Below are 15,799 nucleotides of genomic sequence, written 5' to 3'. Positions count from 1 at the left end.
CAGCAGGTTATTTTTCTCCGTCTGATAGTCAATTATCTAAAGCAGCAACGCCTCCTTGCCAAAGTAAAATTGTCCCTTGGGGATTTTTTTTACCCCTTTTCTGATACTTTTCATATTTAAAACTTAATTTTTCCATACTTAAGGGCCCTTGAGCATATTGCTACATTCAACTTTTATATATATATATATATATATATATATATATATATATATATATATATAGTAAACGAGACTACTTACTTAAACATTATACTTTTGAGAAAACGGCTGTACCGAGGACCTCGGGGTACAAATATAATAATGTTTGATATGCGCTTTGTGCGCGGAAGAGAGCTGAAATGCCTCCGTAAGCTAAAACATTTGCAAAAAATAATTTAAAAATGCGTTATCAGAGCTATCCAATCTTAATAAGTATATATCGACTCGTTGCCATGGTAGCAAGGTTATGCGCTTTGACAGCTCCTGAAAATCTAATTTAAGATGACTTGTTATTCATTTTCTAGCTCATGGAGACAGTTCAGCTCGCTTCCGCGAATAAAGCGCATATCAAACAGTATCATTTACTTTTTTCATGGCCAATATATCTATAGCGATATGCTCGAAGGCCCTTAAAAATGCAAATAACGGCACCGACTGTATATAGACTCAACAGTGCGGCATCGATCTATACCGAATGATTTATCCTCGAACTAGAGTTACTACGGTACTGTAACGAAAATTTCAGCATGAACTCACCATCTCCCAACAATTATCAATTAGTACATACCATCACATAAAACGACACAAAAGCTATTCGCGATAAAATTCGCTATCTCCTATCACTAAATGAATCTCTCTCGTGAGCAGTGCACATAACCACGCGCCAATTAAAGTCTTCGCGATCGTTTACGTTTCGTTTCAATATAAGATCCTTCCGCAATGCGCAGCAGCAGCATCGTTACGGACCATGAAGTTGCAACTCGTTCATCATCATCGCTAACCGTAAAAGCGCCTATCCCGCGGAGGAATTAGTATCTAATGCGTCTATCATGCGCGGGTTTTTCGCCCGCGCACACGTTACACGCGCATGAGCCTTAACGGTATCAACGCCGTGAGGACCATCCATATCCTGCAATCGATCTCGAAGGGGGTTCGCGCGCGCGACATTAATTATCGGCGCGCGTCGAGGAAAGAGAGAGATGATTTTGTACACTCGCCCTTCTACACTCGAGACGAGAGATGAGAGAGATGAGCGAGAGAGACGCAGAAGAAGAAGAGAAGCTGGGAGGGAGACTCTAACGGTTTCAGGTTTTACTTTTGTAAAAAAAGTCGCCGGACCCGTTAGCCCACGGTGGGCTACGTTCCACGGCGTGAAGCCTCTCTCGCTTTGCCGCCGCCATGTGCTGCCGGCGGCACAGGTGGAGGTGCGCCTATACTTTTATAAACGCGCATCGAGAGCGAGACAAGGATAAACATAGTTGCGCGTCTCGTCGACTTAGCAGGATTATCGCTCAGTCTTCCGCGCGCTGCTTATCGTTAATGTCTTTCCACGGAGATGAGATTTTTAGTGGCTCTAGGGACCTCACATTTTAATGTGTGCCGCCGGCGGGTGTCACGAGCGACACATATTCGAACGCTATCGCGATTTCTGATCTGGTAATGCTGGCTGGGTTACTGGTTTTGGTACGGTGCTTTTTTTTCGACCAGTCGAATTGGGCCTTGAGGTATAATGATAGAACGAGCGGATCTCCGGATTGAACGGGCCTTTTAATGATTCGATCGGAGATCATATAGTTTTTTCTGAGGGTGGTGCGCTGATTGCGAGATGACCGATTTTGAGTCGTTTGTACTTATGGATTTGATAAATCATAAGAACTTTGCTATATGTTTATTATCGATATTAATTAATGAATATAACTCGAATACAAGGTTGTACATAAAATTTCCAAATTATGAAAAACTATGAGTAAAAGGTTTTTCTAAATTCGCAATACACAATGGGCTGAGATAATTTGCTCGTACGACACACAAGGTCATCGACACAGCCGTACCGCCGAAATTTTCATCGAGAAAGTTTGTTTTTTTCTTCACGAGGTCAATCGACGCTCTAATAGGAAAACAAAACGTAAAGTTGATACCGAGTCTCCGGCTTGCTAATTCATTGTCCCAATACGTGCGCGGGGTTAAGCAGATTTTGCAGGAACTTTAATTAAAACCTATTCGTCCCCACTTTGGCTATTTTAAGGCCAGAAACGGTACACGGCTAAGATGCGCGAGTAAATACAAATTACGCTCTGCCGTGTATTTCATCGAATAATAACGGAGCATTCGCATGTAATATTAATTATTGCACTATACTTTCCAATGCACTCGTAACATCGCGGTCAGATATTCGAAATTCGGGTCTTCCCGCTGTCAGCTGAGTCAACACTAGCGAAAAACAAACAACTTTCAGCAAAACGACGAAATACTTTTCCGCAAAATCAAGTGAATCACTACAATATCTAAATTTCTCATAAACTTACGAAGCAAACGATTTTTCTAGAATCGAGGCCAGCAAGCTTCGATTATCACTGAAACCCAAATACATATAACGAAAACAAACTACCGGCCGGCGCAACCTATATTTTTCCCAAATTTTATGCGCATCTCCTTATACCCACAAGTCCTCTGCCCATCAATTATACCTCCAGCCGCACAACTAGATTTTCCGAAAGAAGCGATCATCTCCCGACTTAATGTATTAGCGGTCATCTCTCGTCTCCACAAACACAGCTCTCGTGCATGCGCGCCTACAAAGGTAGAAAAATGCAAATGCCTCTAACGGCGGCGACGGTGTAACGACCTCTAATGCTTTAAAAGCGCATTCGTCCTGTGTCGCTGCATCTCGAGAAAAGTGTCGAAGAAAAAGAGAGGCTCGAGAAAAGAAGAAGAGGAGTAGTAGTAGTAGGCACACATCACGCAGTCTCTCGACTCCGAGCTCGCGCTGACAAGAAGGGTGTCGGACGGAATTCCAGATAATGCACTTTCGATGCCAAGAAAAAAAGGCGCGACGCGTCGCGTGAACTTGAACTCTCGAGAGCGGCGCGAGACGCTGTCGATCAGCGGCAGCTGCAGTTGCAGCATGGCGAGCTGTAAAGGAAGGAGACACGCGGCTGTTTTCCACGAGTTCGCGGGCGATACGAGGAATCGCCGAGCCGCAGGTTTCTCACGTTTTTTCTGCGCTCGACGGATGGATCTACGTGAATCCTGCACGGCGAGACGGGGGGTAATGCGTTTTAGGAAGTGCAGCTGTGGGAGGGAGACATTTAATTTTTAATTGTCGGCTCGTGCACGACTTGACAGAAGCATAATTTCGCGAAGAAAGCTGAAACGATAGCGCAGTTAAAAAATATAACGACTCTCGGAAAGCCTCGCTCCGATCGCTAGTCACTCCTTAGGATGATCCGCTGTCGAAATCCGGTTTGCGTCGTTATAAATCCCCGTCGTAAAAATAATAAAGTCATTCACCGCGCGACGAGCTTCGATTATATACTCGACTAAACGTGAAATACAAACGTCCTCTCGGCACGCAGCTTCCTCTCTCCTTATATGTTCGCCAAGCTCTCGGGCGGCTGTGCCTATCGCAAACGAGAAAAACGATACGCGCACTCGCTCGTCGCGTAACAACAATTACCGGGGGGAGGCGAGTTATGTCACTCATTACGCCGCGCGCAAGAGTAATGCCTACTCGGAAAAAGAAACAAAGAGCGAGAGAGAGGCGCGCTTGACCGCGATCATGAAACCGGGCCCGCCCTTGACTCTTACGAAACCAAAACAAACCGTGCCGACGCATAATATGCATCACCGAGTCGCTCGTTAATATCCGATGTACCGTTCGGACCGAAAAATTCGGTATTTCCCACGCGAAGCGCTGCTGCAGTTTTCGGTCCAGCATCTAGGACTAGGCCATAATGTACATAGGCTATGGAATTACGTCTCTCTTTCTCTCGGCGTGGCGGAGAGCTGAAAAATATCTTTCAGAAAGGAGAGAAAGAGAGAGAGAGAGAGAGAGAGAGAGAGAGAGAGAGAGAGAGAGAGAGAGAGAAGGAGAGGAGGGAGCGGTACCGTAAACTCACCGGCGAATCTCCACACACACACGGGGTTATCGGGCGGGACGCTGCTGCCTCTCAGGTGGGGATGAGCGCGAGATACGCGTGCGGTCCCCGGCGGTCAACGCTCCTACCTGCCCTCTCGCGCGCCGGCTCTTAATGGATATAAAGCTCGGCGGACTTTGCCGTGGACGGCAGAACCTCCCGTGACCACCGCGAGAGAGAGACACACAGACACAGACGGACAGAAACGGAGAACATGAAGAGCATCGCCAAACTCCTGCTGATCGCGGCCCTGGCCATCACCGCCAGGGCACAGATTCCCAGTCTGGGATTCTGCCCGGAGTACCTGCCTATGACCGGCTTCGACATGGAGCGGGTGAGTACCGATTTTTTCTTAAACTTTCAAAGTCGCGAGTTGAAGGGACAGTGGTGTTTTTGATGGGAGCTTGTTACGAAGGGGGTTCGTTATTTTCGCATTCGTTGCGTCTGATTATTCATTTTACGGTTGTAATCTCACTCGGAGCATGAAGATGAGAATCAGTTGCACGTAGTTCGAGCGTTTCCTTGCTTATTACGCTAATCATCGCATAATTAATCGCCGACTCGAGCATCAATTAGTGATTATAACGATGCATTCTGTACTCGTGTGAGGGTTACAATATTAATGAGTGATTTTTTAAATTTACAGTTTTCCGGAATCTGGTACGAGGCTGAGCGTTACTTCCAACTGACCGAGGTGGCTTCCCGCTGCGTCATGGCAAACTACACCAAGGGACCCGACGGCAAGTTCCACGTAGTCAACGAAGTCACCAGCCGATTGTAAGTATTTGATAATATCGAGTCGATTGTGATTATTACTGCCAAGACAAATCGGTGGATTAACGAACGATGTTACTATTCCATCTCGCAGCACCGGAATCAAGCGAGTGCTCGAGGGTGAGATCAGGAAAGCCCCTTCCAAGGCCGAGGAGGGCAAGCTCCACGTGAAGTACACGACGGTGCCGCTCATTCCCTTGGAGACCCAGTACAACGTGCTCGAGACCGACTACGACACCTACGCCGTGCTGTGGAGCTGTTCCGGCGTCGGCCCAGTCCACACCCAGAACGCTTGGATCATGACCAGGCAGCGACTCGCCCCCGGTGAAGTCCTCCAGAAGGTACGCTATTCGCATATTTCACCTCGATTAGTTTCAACGTCGGCGAATTTTAATAACTCTGAACTATCTCTGCTCTCCAGGCCTACGGAGTCCTCGACAAGTACAAGATCTCCAAGGTCTTCTTCGTGAAGACGAACCAGGACGACTGCGCCTACCTGGACAGTCTGCAGGCCGAACAGGCTGCCAAGCCCACCGAGCCCCCCAAGAAGAACCAGACTCCTCAGGTCGCCGAGGCCGAGGAAGAGCAAGAAGAGGAAGACCAACCCAAGCCTCTGGCTGGCAAGAGCGCCGATTTCAGGTCCGAGCACATCACCCCAGACGCGCCCGAGGCTATCATCAAGACCAGGAAGGCTGAAATCGCCGCCAAGGAGAAGCTTCAGGAGATCACGGAGCCCATCGTCGAGGCCGTCGTCGAAGCCGCCGAACCTGCCGGTGAGTCGAAGTTCTTTTATCACAAGCACTTCCGATATAAATACGACTTATACCGATCAAACTAAACCCAACGAATTTCGCAATCACAGTAGCTGCCCCCGAGGAGAATGCCGTGAAATCGGTACCCGAGGTGATCCTCAAGATCGCCGACCAAGCCAAGGAACTGGCCAAGGAGCCAGCCCAGGAACCGAGCATCGCCACCCAGGAGGCCGCGATCACCGAGCCGATCAAGGAAGAGCCCGCAGCGGCGATCGCCGACGAGCCCGCAGCTCCCGTCATCGCCGAAGAACCCAAAGAGGCCGTGCCAGCCATCCTCGAGGAGGAAAAGAAGCCCGCGCCGGCAGCCATCATCGAGGAGGAGAAGAAAATCGAGCCCGAGCCCGAGAAGATCATCGAACCGATCATTGAGGAGAAAATCGAGATCGTCAAAGCCTAGGATGCATAGCTAGACCAGAAGACTTCTAATCACACGCCTACACACGTCCATAGATAGAGAAACTCACTCACACAAAAGGAAACCCATAAGAGAGCTGCGATACTATGCGCGTAACGCCTATACACTTCGAATCCTCATCTACGTTTAACGAACGGATTGCTTAATTATTATTATTAATTATTTATATACGTCAGACCCCGGGCTCGTAGCGGTTGGCCGAAGCGGTGCGCCGAGACAGATGACCGCAAGACGCGCGTGCGGACACACACACACACACACGATACACACCGCGGTTGGCCGCCAGTCTCGCTCGGGGTCGCCCTTATTATTTCTTCCCCCTTTCCCCTCGCCCCTCTATCCTTCGTCCTCGTTTATCCCAATTATTTATTTATTGTTTCGAGCAAAAAAAAATGTCGAAATAAAAACAAAACAAATGAATTGTACCCGATGTGGAGAAAAAAAGTAAAAAAAAAATGAAAGAAGATACGAATAAATTGTTACGAAAAAACCCTTTTTTAAAAAATAATCTGTGCCGTTGAATTTATTCCATCTTTGCGAACCTTGTTCCTTCGAGCCGAGATTTAAGTTTCTATCAATAGCTCGTCTCGCGATATTAGACTTATACGCCGATACCGTTACGCATCATTAAAATCCTTCCCGGTATTTCAAAAGGTCTCGGCGAGAGCATTTTTCAAAAATTACATCGATTTCAACTTTTTCCTCGTCGAATTATCCGCGCTCGGTACAGTTATCACAAAAAGCGCAAAAGCAGCACGTGCTTGCAATAACAACGCTCATCATCGGTGAAAAAAAAGGCGACGCAGTAGAACGTTCGCATTAATAACAGGTGTTCGCCGGCGTTATTATCGCTGCTCGGCGCGGAAACGACTCGCGGCAAAAATGTCCGCGCTTCTCTTATATGAAGAGCAAAGTGATGTAATTCCCCGCAGCATCGGCATCTGGTCCGCCTTTGGTCCCTACGGTGGAGAACCGCTATATTCACGATACACGCACAGCCTTTGACGGTCGAGTAAAAATATATGACGAGTATCGGAAGAAAATCGGAAAAAACGAGTATTGAAAAGGAAATCGGCATGGAATATAAGAAGCCGGGAAAAAATCGGCATTCAGAAAACGATGGGTTCGGTATATGTATATATAAATACAGATACTGCGTGCAGCAGCCTCGGGAGTTTCTTGAACCTTTCGCGCTCTCGTCTTTCTCCTGCGCGTATGAACCGTTACTGACCCAGTAAGTTGCGCCGCGAATTAGCGAGAAAGAGAGAGAGAAACATCGACGAGGACGTCCGTATAGCGCGCCGCAGTCGCGACGAGCACCAGCGCCCCGGCGAGAGGTCATCGCGATATTATAGCCGGCAGCGTCGACGGGGACAGGTGTGCGTTGCAGCATTTCCACTACTGCCGAGTCCGCGAACGGAGCCAAGACCGGAGCCGACCTTCGCTGCAGTACACGTGAGAGCGGAACCGCGAGTGTGGCTGTCTGTGCCGAGAGCGAGCTCTTCAAGGTCAGCAGGTAAAACCTATTACTATACTACTAGAGTCAGCGTGTGTATATTTCTATTCGCCGCCGTCAGCGAAGTCTGCCGGTATGTACAGCGTATGCGAGCTCTAGGCTGAGAGATAGAGAGATTGAGTTTCTGGGACGCTGCTGCTGCTTCTGATGATGGCTGGTAATGCTTCCGCGTTGGTGTTTTGATAACGAGCCGGTGTGGATTATAACAGTTCATTGGGATGTGGCTCGATTCGTATTGGAAGTAAGGCTTTCGGTGAGGAATTCGGTGTTTTATCCGCCGGGTACCGTATGGATCGAGACGTTTTTTTTCTGTAGTTTTAGCCGTATAAACCGTGAATTTGTATTCTGTAGTGCAGTTTTGTCATGCGAATACTCAATTCATTCTAGTGAAATGTTTTGATAGGGTCATTTTGTAATCATAGCACAATTACAGGAAGTTCTAGGCTGTTCGGCAAAAAATAATATTATTCTCTGCTGGAATTGGCACAAATATGATTGTTCACTTATGTATGTGGAGTCGAAATTACACGTGTTTTAAATGTAATTGAGCACTATGTGTGCTAGGTTCAAGATTACGGAGCATCATAATTTGAGTCCATTCAATTCACTACAGTGTCATCTACATTCTCATTTGTAAAACAAACATTTCAGAACAAAGGAATTAATTTACCCCTTGACCTGAATACTGGCCATAAAAAGTAAAAAGACTGTAATTAAATGTTCTGACAACAAGATATTCAAACAATTTTCATATTTCAGACCTGCTTAGAATCAAAATTTCAATTCTAAAAAAAGAGTATTATATGAAATTTTAGTAGCTTCTCAAATTCGATTTTTTCCATCAAAAAATAAATTACTCTTGATTAAATAAATCAAAGAAGACAATTTCACCAATAGATAGGCCTCTGAACTTAACCCTACATACCTCGTTAGAATGCCTTATATTTTTAATTTATAAATTACTAAGATATAAAAATAAAGCTATTATCATGATTTTGTTGGAAAGTTTTATCGATGAGCTCTGAAGATATTATTGCTTTTACAAACACAAAAAACATTGGATTTGATTATCTGAATTATAATGAATGCATATTATGACATTAATCATAAAAATAATTACACATCCATGCTACAAATACATGCTAAAAACTTTACTATTGCAAAGCTTCCTCTACGAGAAAGCAAAAATGAAATATAGATCATTTATCCAAGCCAAGCTCTTTCCAATACGATTTCACTGAACTAATTTGAATGATAGCAACATTCAAAATAGACGAAATTCATCGATGATTACTTTCACTTTGAAGATTTTGTTTTATTCAAATTCGAGTAAGGGTGCACTTTTTTATTAACATGTAGTATTTGACAATGTTATATCAACTATATAGGTCTTCTGTAATCGTTGATATCGTATTTATTTCAAAGAGATGCTTAACCAGTTTGTGCTGTAACTAAGAAAATTTTATAAACTCGCTATAAATATTGCGCTAATTATAAAACTCGTTCAGTATGAAATATATTAAACTCTTTCCTCATTCAAAATTTTGACAATTACAAAATATAATCAGAAAGTCTAAATTTTCATTTTCCATTAAAAAGAAAATATGTTAATACACAGGCTCTAAATGGCTCACGTCTTTTCTCGAGTTCACTATCAGTAGAAACGAATTTTCGTCTATAAAATATTATATGTGTCACTAGTTCACTCGACTCTCCAACGACACTCAACCGCTCTCATCTAAACCAGTCTGTCAGAACACTCTCGAATATCAAATAACTTAACGTTCAAAACAATTTCTCAATCTTTCCCTACCTTTCTCGCGTTCTCGTAACTTTATGCAGATACGCTGCGTATCGCAACTGAATTTACGATATTTTTTGTCATATACGTTTTTGCTCCGATCTATCACTCAAACGATACATACGAACATTTGGCATGCGGGTACTCATACTCTATAATAAGACGCGGTGCAATCGAAACGCAATCATTTCGAACGAAAACATTCTCTGCTGCGTGAACATGCAGCTTTTTTCGCGGCCGAAGAAAATGATGTAGCTAATCCGGCCTCCCGTAATAAAACGTGTCACTGTGTACAGTGTACGATTGCGCAGCAGCGCATCTATACGAGGCAAAATAGTTTCTCTATAGCTTTTCCTTCTGTCGCTCGTAGAGAGATAACGGATGCAGAGGGGACACAAAAATCAACAGTCTGCCGGCTTTTTAAAACGCAGCGCATCTGCTTAAACGCCTGCAGTCGTTGGAAAGGTGCGAACGTCTATAGGTGCTCACTCGCGCTCTGTTTTCGATAAGAAATTGCGGGTTGAAGTAGCTCACTTTTTCACTGTCTCGGGCCGATCTTACATTCTTGTGCCGAACGGTAGTGTTGCACTTTTTCTTGTCCTTATTCAACGGTTGAATAATGAATCGGTAACGGTATTATGCGAATGTAACACTATACAAGTATTGCGTTTATTTGTTGCAGGTTTTTAGCATTGCGTTCTCTATTGGAGCAAGATGATTTGGCTATATTTGGGATTTTTCCTGGTTGGAAGTGCCGTGGCACAAGTGCCTTTCTTAGGAGGATGCCCCAAGGTGGAAACTATGCCAAATTTTAACACGCAAAAGGTGAATATATTGTATAATATATGTGACTTTGCGAGTTTGAATTTTTTGTAACGTTTGCTTGTAATACAATAATATAACGTTAAGCGTAAAGATAAGAAGTTTTGTTTATAAACAAGAACTTATTTAAATTGAATAATTATTTTTTAAGACCTTGATCTAACAAAAACATTTTAGTCTGTAAACAATAATTATGTAAGATTACGCAAATATTTTCTCGAATCATTACACATATAGGGAAAACTAGCACTTATTCAGATATGTACTAGAAAGTTCGAATGATTTAAGCAAAATTGATTTGACCCTTTTACATACAATTTGTCACTTTGAAACTAGAAGAAAGATTATAATTTCAAATATTATAGACACAGCCAAGCATATAATCACGGTACTTACACAAATCTCTATGATTACGTTACAACCGCACATGTTTGCGTTTGGCTTGTATATCAACTCATTAGAAGACTTATTAAGTTTATGTTTTACCTCAAAATGATAACACATCCGTATATTCATCAGATGATGAACTGTTTGAAAAAAACCGGTATTTTACTTTCAGTATCTTGGAGAGTGGTACGAAGCAGAGCGTTACTTTGCTTTCTTCGAGTTCGGTGGAAAATGCGTCACTGCAACGTACCAAGCTAATGATAACGGCACCGTGAGCGTCGTCAACAGGCAAATTTCATCCTTGTAAGTATATGGGCCATGTCTTATTGCTCGTTAACTGCGTTATCTCTTTTTTAAAAAGAAAGAAAAGAGCGTAATGACTGTTGTCTTGCCTCGTTAAAGGAGCGGCGTCGCGTCGAGCATCAAGGGTTTTGCAGCTCAAAAGAGCCCCGAGAGATCTAAACTGTCGGTCGTCTTTCCTTCCTTGCCCGTTCATTTTGACGCGCCTTACTGGATCCTCGACACTGATTACACTTCTTACGCCGTTGTATGGAGTTGCAACGATTTCGGCCTTTTCAGGTAATTTTTGTTTGATGCATACTTTCGACCTTCTTACGACATCTTTCTAATAATTTGTTATCTTTGACGATCAATTTTTCAGCACACGAAACGCTTGGATCTTAACCAGAGAACAACACCCAGCAGTTGCTACCGTAGAAAAAGCATATCAAGTATTGGACAAGAACCAAATCAGCAGAGCATTTTTCGTTCGAACAGATCAGAAGAATTGCCCCCAGCAGAGTCAAAGCACCACCGAAAGTTCAGAATCAAATCAAATTTCTTAAGCTTATATGGTTGGCGTGTATATTTATAAGTTATCGATTTACTAAAGTTCCAAATAGTCGTTAAATCTTATTTATTGTAAATAGATGAAAATGAACTTTGAAAATTGTGAATAAGTAGAAATTCGTATTTGCTTACACCGTTTGACAGTAAAGAAAAGTATACGAGAAATGTTGAAAAATAGTCAAGTTCGTGATGATTGGTTTTAAATTTATAGTTTTATTATATTATTTATTTATTGTAAACAAATGGTATGTTATAACAACTACTAAGTGCTTGGCTGAGTACTTAAGTTGAACAAAATGATTTAATTTATTGTTACTTATCGAATATATATATATATATATATATATACACAAATGTGATATTGCAATTCACTTTTAATTATTTTTATGCTCTATGATATAATTTGCCCTAAAATTTTTAATATTTTGTAATGATAATTGAAGTTTCAATCTTGGTCCCGAAAGAAGAATCATCCCGCCATCTGTGAAGTGAATGGTGATACTAAATGACCGGCACAGTGGTCCCAGAGTTTACCATGAGATGGCGACAGGTTGTACAAAGATTTATCGCCGTATAATACACTCAGTTACCGGCTCATAATAACTAACTCAAAGATAATTTGTTCTTAATCATCATAATCTTATAACAGATACATTACTCTTTCAAGCTTTCAAGTACTATTTATTAATTTTAAAATGTTTTACAGAAATTGAAAAAGTTAACTGGTTTTGGCATCAGTGCATCATTTCTGCAATAAATTTAATATACTAATTAGTTATACATTTTCTAGCTTTGCGTAATTCAAAAATTCATCAATCAAAAACTTATTTTAAAAAAACGATGCGTGAAACCACCGCTTCCTCTTTGCCAATTCGCCAACTAGAAAACGATCAGAAAAAAATCGTCGTTCACTCCACCACGTGCCCATTCCTATTAGAAGCTCGCATCCCTCCGACTCTACCATTTATTATTTACTCCACTGCTTTCGAATCCGGCGGCAGCGGCCATAACCCTATACGAGTTACAGACGGGGCGCGAAGAGCCGCGCGAAGCACGAAATCGTGAAAATTGGAAAACGCGCCACCACACGCCCCAGACATTTTAATCTCGAGCTCGCAAAAAAAAAATCACGCCACGCTCTCGGCGACCTCTTTGCCACATACGCATTTGTCCCCCTACTATGTATACTACTTCTATCGGCTTTTTCCCACAGCACGGCTAAAAAGGATACGAAAAGCGGGAGTTCTCTCGGCGAATCAAATATTACCGGGGATGACGCATCGGCAAATATAAAAGAGCGTATCGTTCGCCCCTCGACGCGCGCGTACGACATAATGCCAGGCACTAAATTAAACAAACAGGATCGCGGGATTGAAGAGCGCGCGCACGATTGCACGCGAGCCGGAGAATGAAAGGAAGTGTGCGAATGTGTCGCGTGCAGAGCAAGCATGTAGATGTATAGACTACTCGGACTCGTATTAGTTTGTTCTCTCGGTGAATCGAGTGTGATTTTTTTTCAATTTGCTCCCTTGCGCTTATTGACCTTTGCTTATGCTGAATCTCCGAGCGAATGGGAAATTGCTTTTACTGTGTATATTTGTATGTTTGAAACGTTAACTGTTGGTGATTGACTCAAATGAAAATTTTATTTTCACGAAAGGAATACCTGCTATAAATACCTTCTGGCTACAATTTAGTTATTTGTATATTATGGAAAGAGTATGCAATCCTTATCTTACGGAAATAACATAAATTACTTTCATACAACGGCAAACGCGGTGGGATTATCATAGCATTACACAAGCGTATTGTCCCAGGCGGACGAGCAGTAGAAGCAAACACAAAACTCAATAAAATATTATTCTAATGCCAGCGCTTCCCACGCAGCGCCCATTCTCTTTATCGGCGGCTGTGCGCGTTGCAGTCATAACAGTCGCTAAACCGAGGCACACAATGCTTCCGTGCAATGCACACACGAGAGCCTGTTCGCCCGAGCACACATACACATAATCACACACGAATGGTCCATTGAATCCGCGGGAGCGCGGGAAAACGCCTCCTCCGCGCTTATCTTCAAAGTCCGCATTGTGACAGTATACTGCACATAGGACCGAAAACCGGCAGTTCTCGTGTCCGGAAAAAATAATCGTAAATTTAGGTACGAGCGCTGCTCTCCACGGGAGTCTTGCATGTCGCTGCAGGAGTCTCGCGATAGTTATATACCTATACCGTGTGTCATATGCACGGAGGTGTGCGGAATATGATTTCACCCTTTTCGCGCGGACACCCGCTGCGTTACCGGAGGCACTGGAATGAATGCTGCGCTTTTCGAGAGGTTCTTGTTTTTTCGTCGGTGCGATTTATCACGAGGATTGTACGGTTTTTAAGTGGCTATCGTTATTTGAGACTTTTGTTGGATCTGATATGTGGGAATGGAGAGGACACTCTCTCCCTGTTATAGTTTATGGCTGGTTTCGAGTTTGCCTTTTCTCGTTGATTCAGGGAGATTTTTGCGATGGGTATCTCGATGTTAAGCGGGAAGCGAGAGAGCTGAAAATTACAGCCGTGTATAAAGTATCTTATACATTATAACAACTCTTTTGGGTATGATTTTTGAAAAATCCAAGTTGCTCCATTCTAACGGTCTGATAAACATTTTTTATCAATCAAAATTACACGATGAAATTAAATTTGAACGAAAAGTAATGTTGATTTATAAAAATGCAGGCTACGTTAATTACATGGTACAACCCTAAAGCAAATGGACGATGAAAGATAAGAGAAACTTCATCACTCTTGGTAAATTCACTTCTCGTTACTCACGAGCGATCGGTCAAGCCATATTGCAGTTTCCTTGTACGTATATAGTGGTGTAGATAACAAGAATGAAAATATTGATTTATGAAAATTGATTTTGAATTCTTGTACGTATTATAATGAAGCAATATTCAAGATTACGTAGAAAGATAGTTTCAATTATCAGTTTTCAACAGGAACGAAAATTATACCTACATTTAATGCAAGCAAGATGTATTTTATTTGTATGAAAAAAAAACTTCGATAGAAAGTCTCGCTTGAAAATATCGGAGAGCATTGTAAGGAATGCATTAGAGATATTTAAAAGCACCAGTTTTTGCTACAATGAATAAAAAACTACTGTTCCGCTTTCGTAGTGATTTACGTGCTTCGGCAGCAACGTCTGCAATTTGCCGAAGAGGTTTCCACAGCAGCATAAAGGATATTTTAATAAAATAAGAATTTATGAATCCACGATGTACTTTAAGTCAAATTTTATGCCACGAAAGAAGGATACTCTACAAATTTGTTCATAGAATAAAAATATGAATTTTCTAATTCTCACTCGAAAAATGACCATTCAATCAACGGCTATCACGAAGTCGAGTTTTTTTCAAAAAAATATTCAGCAGCGTTAACTCTATTACTCGAGGAACAATCCAAGTTCAAATTATTAGCCCATCAAATTTTCGCAAATTCTGCATAATTCCTCGGCTCGGCTGTACGGAATCGCAAAAACCGGCCTACAAGCTAAACGCCCTCGTGCGCATCCTTGTGCAAATACTACCTCAAAATGAAAAAACGACGAGCCGAACGAAACACGCCGGCGCGCGCGAGCCAAGCAGCGCAGTACAGCGCCAGCAGCAGCGGCTCTACTCCATTCTCTCACACGGAGCGAGCAAGAGAGAGAAAGAGTAAGAGAGTCCCATCAGAGATAATGCAAAACCTCTCTACATGTACATAGCATCGTCTGTGCAGAGCCACGAAGCCGGGGGAAGAAAATTGGCGATATTGAAGCCTGCAGTCGATTCGTATCAGCCTCGGCGCTACCGAGGCACGTTATATCTCTCCCCGAGAGCAGCCTGCACTTTTCACAGCCTCTCCTCCGCCAGAAGAGAGAGAGAGAGAGAGAGAGAGAGAGAGAGAGAGAGAGAGAGAGAGAGAGAAGGAGAACACCGGCCACGGTTCTAATAACAGGGTGCACGGCCGAGGCTAAACAAACATACACGCCCATGGCAGGTCTTCGCTCGACTCTCTCTCTCTCTCTCTCTCTCTCTCTCTCTCTCTCTCTTGGAGAAAATGCGCGTAGCAAAAACGCACGCGAAAAGGAAAGAGAGCAGAGCGGAGCCGAGAGTTTCTGCCCCGGAGTGAAAAAGGGACTGGCGAAAAAAACGAGGAAGGAAGAAGGCCGTGAGATGGGGGGAGAGAAAATGAGCGTTGTCGGGGTTCAATAACTCCCGGAGAAGAGATTTTGCGAGCTGCTGAAGGGTATAACAGAACTCAGAACTGAAT

The 15,799-nt window shown here is 43.2% G+C and overlaps 2 protein-coding genes across 6 annotated transcripts; both read left to right on the top strand.

The window, feature by feature from the left end:
• The first annotated feature begins 357 nt into the window (after window positions 1–357).
• On the top strand, window positions 358–6,624 carry LOC100122394 (apolipoprotein D-like). 2 transcript variants are annotated; one of them, XM_031924094.1, is made up of 5 exons: window positions 358–4,449; window positions 4,762–4,892; window positions 4,984–5,230; window positions 5,311–5,662; window positions 5,755–6,624. In XM_031924094.1, the coding sequence occupies exons 1-5, from the start codon at window positions 4,330–4,332 to the stop codon at window positions 6,096–6,098; spliced, it is 1,194 nt and encodes a 397-aa protein (XP_031779954.1). In that variant the 5' UTR covers window positions 358–4,329; the 3' UTR covers window positions 6,099–6,624.
• Window positions 6,625–7,235: 611 nt separating this feature from the next.
• On the top strand, window positions 7,236–12,271 carry LOC100118091 (apolipoprotein D). Of its 4 annotated transcripts, none has more exons than XM_001607235.5 (5): window positions 7,236–7,632; window positions 10,116–10,258; window positions 10,815–10,945; window positions 11,045–11,221; window positions 11,304–12,271. In XM_001607235.5, the coding sequence occupies exons 2-5, from the start codon at window positions 10,148–10,150 to the stop codon at window positions 11,485–11,487; spliced, it is 603 nt and encodes a 200-aa protein (XP_001607285.1). In that variant the 5' UTR covers window positions 7,236–7,632; window positions 10,116–10,147; the 3' UTR covers window positions 11,488–12,271. The 4 variants fall into 4 exon arrangements, with proteins under 4 accessions (XP_001607285.1, XP_016838627.1, XP_031780250.1 ...); XM_016983138.3 differs by having other exon boundaries at window positions 7,463–7,624; window positions 11,304–12,104; XM_031924390.2 differs by lacking the exon at window positions 7,236–7,632 and adding an exon at window positions 9,744–9,898 and having other exon boundaries at window positions 11,304–12,104.
• Window positions 12,272–15,799: the final 3,528 nt, after the last annotated feature.

This window comes from Nasonia vitripennis, chromosome 2 (assembly GCF_009193385.2).
Source record: "Nasonia vitripennis strain AsymCx chromosome 2, Nvit_psr_1.1, whole genome shotgun sequence".
In the NCBI taxonomy this organism is placed as follows: domain Eukaryota; kingdom Metazoa; phylum Arthropoda; class Insecta; order Hymenoptera; family Pteromalidae; genus Nasonia; species Nasonia vitripennis.
This window is presented reverse-complemented; position numbering and strand designations above follow the sequence as displayed.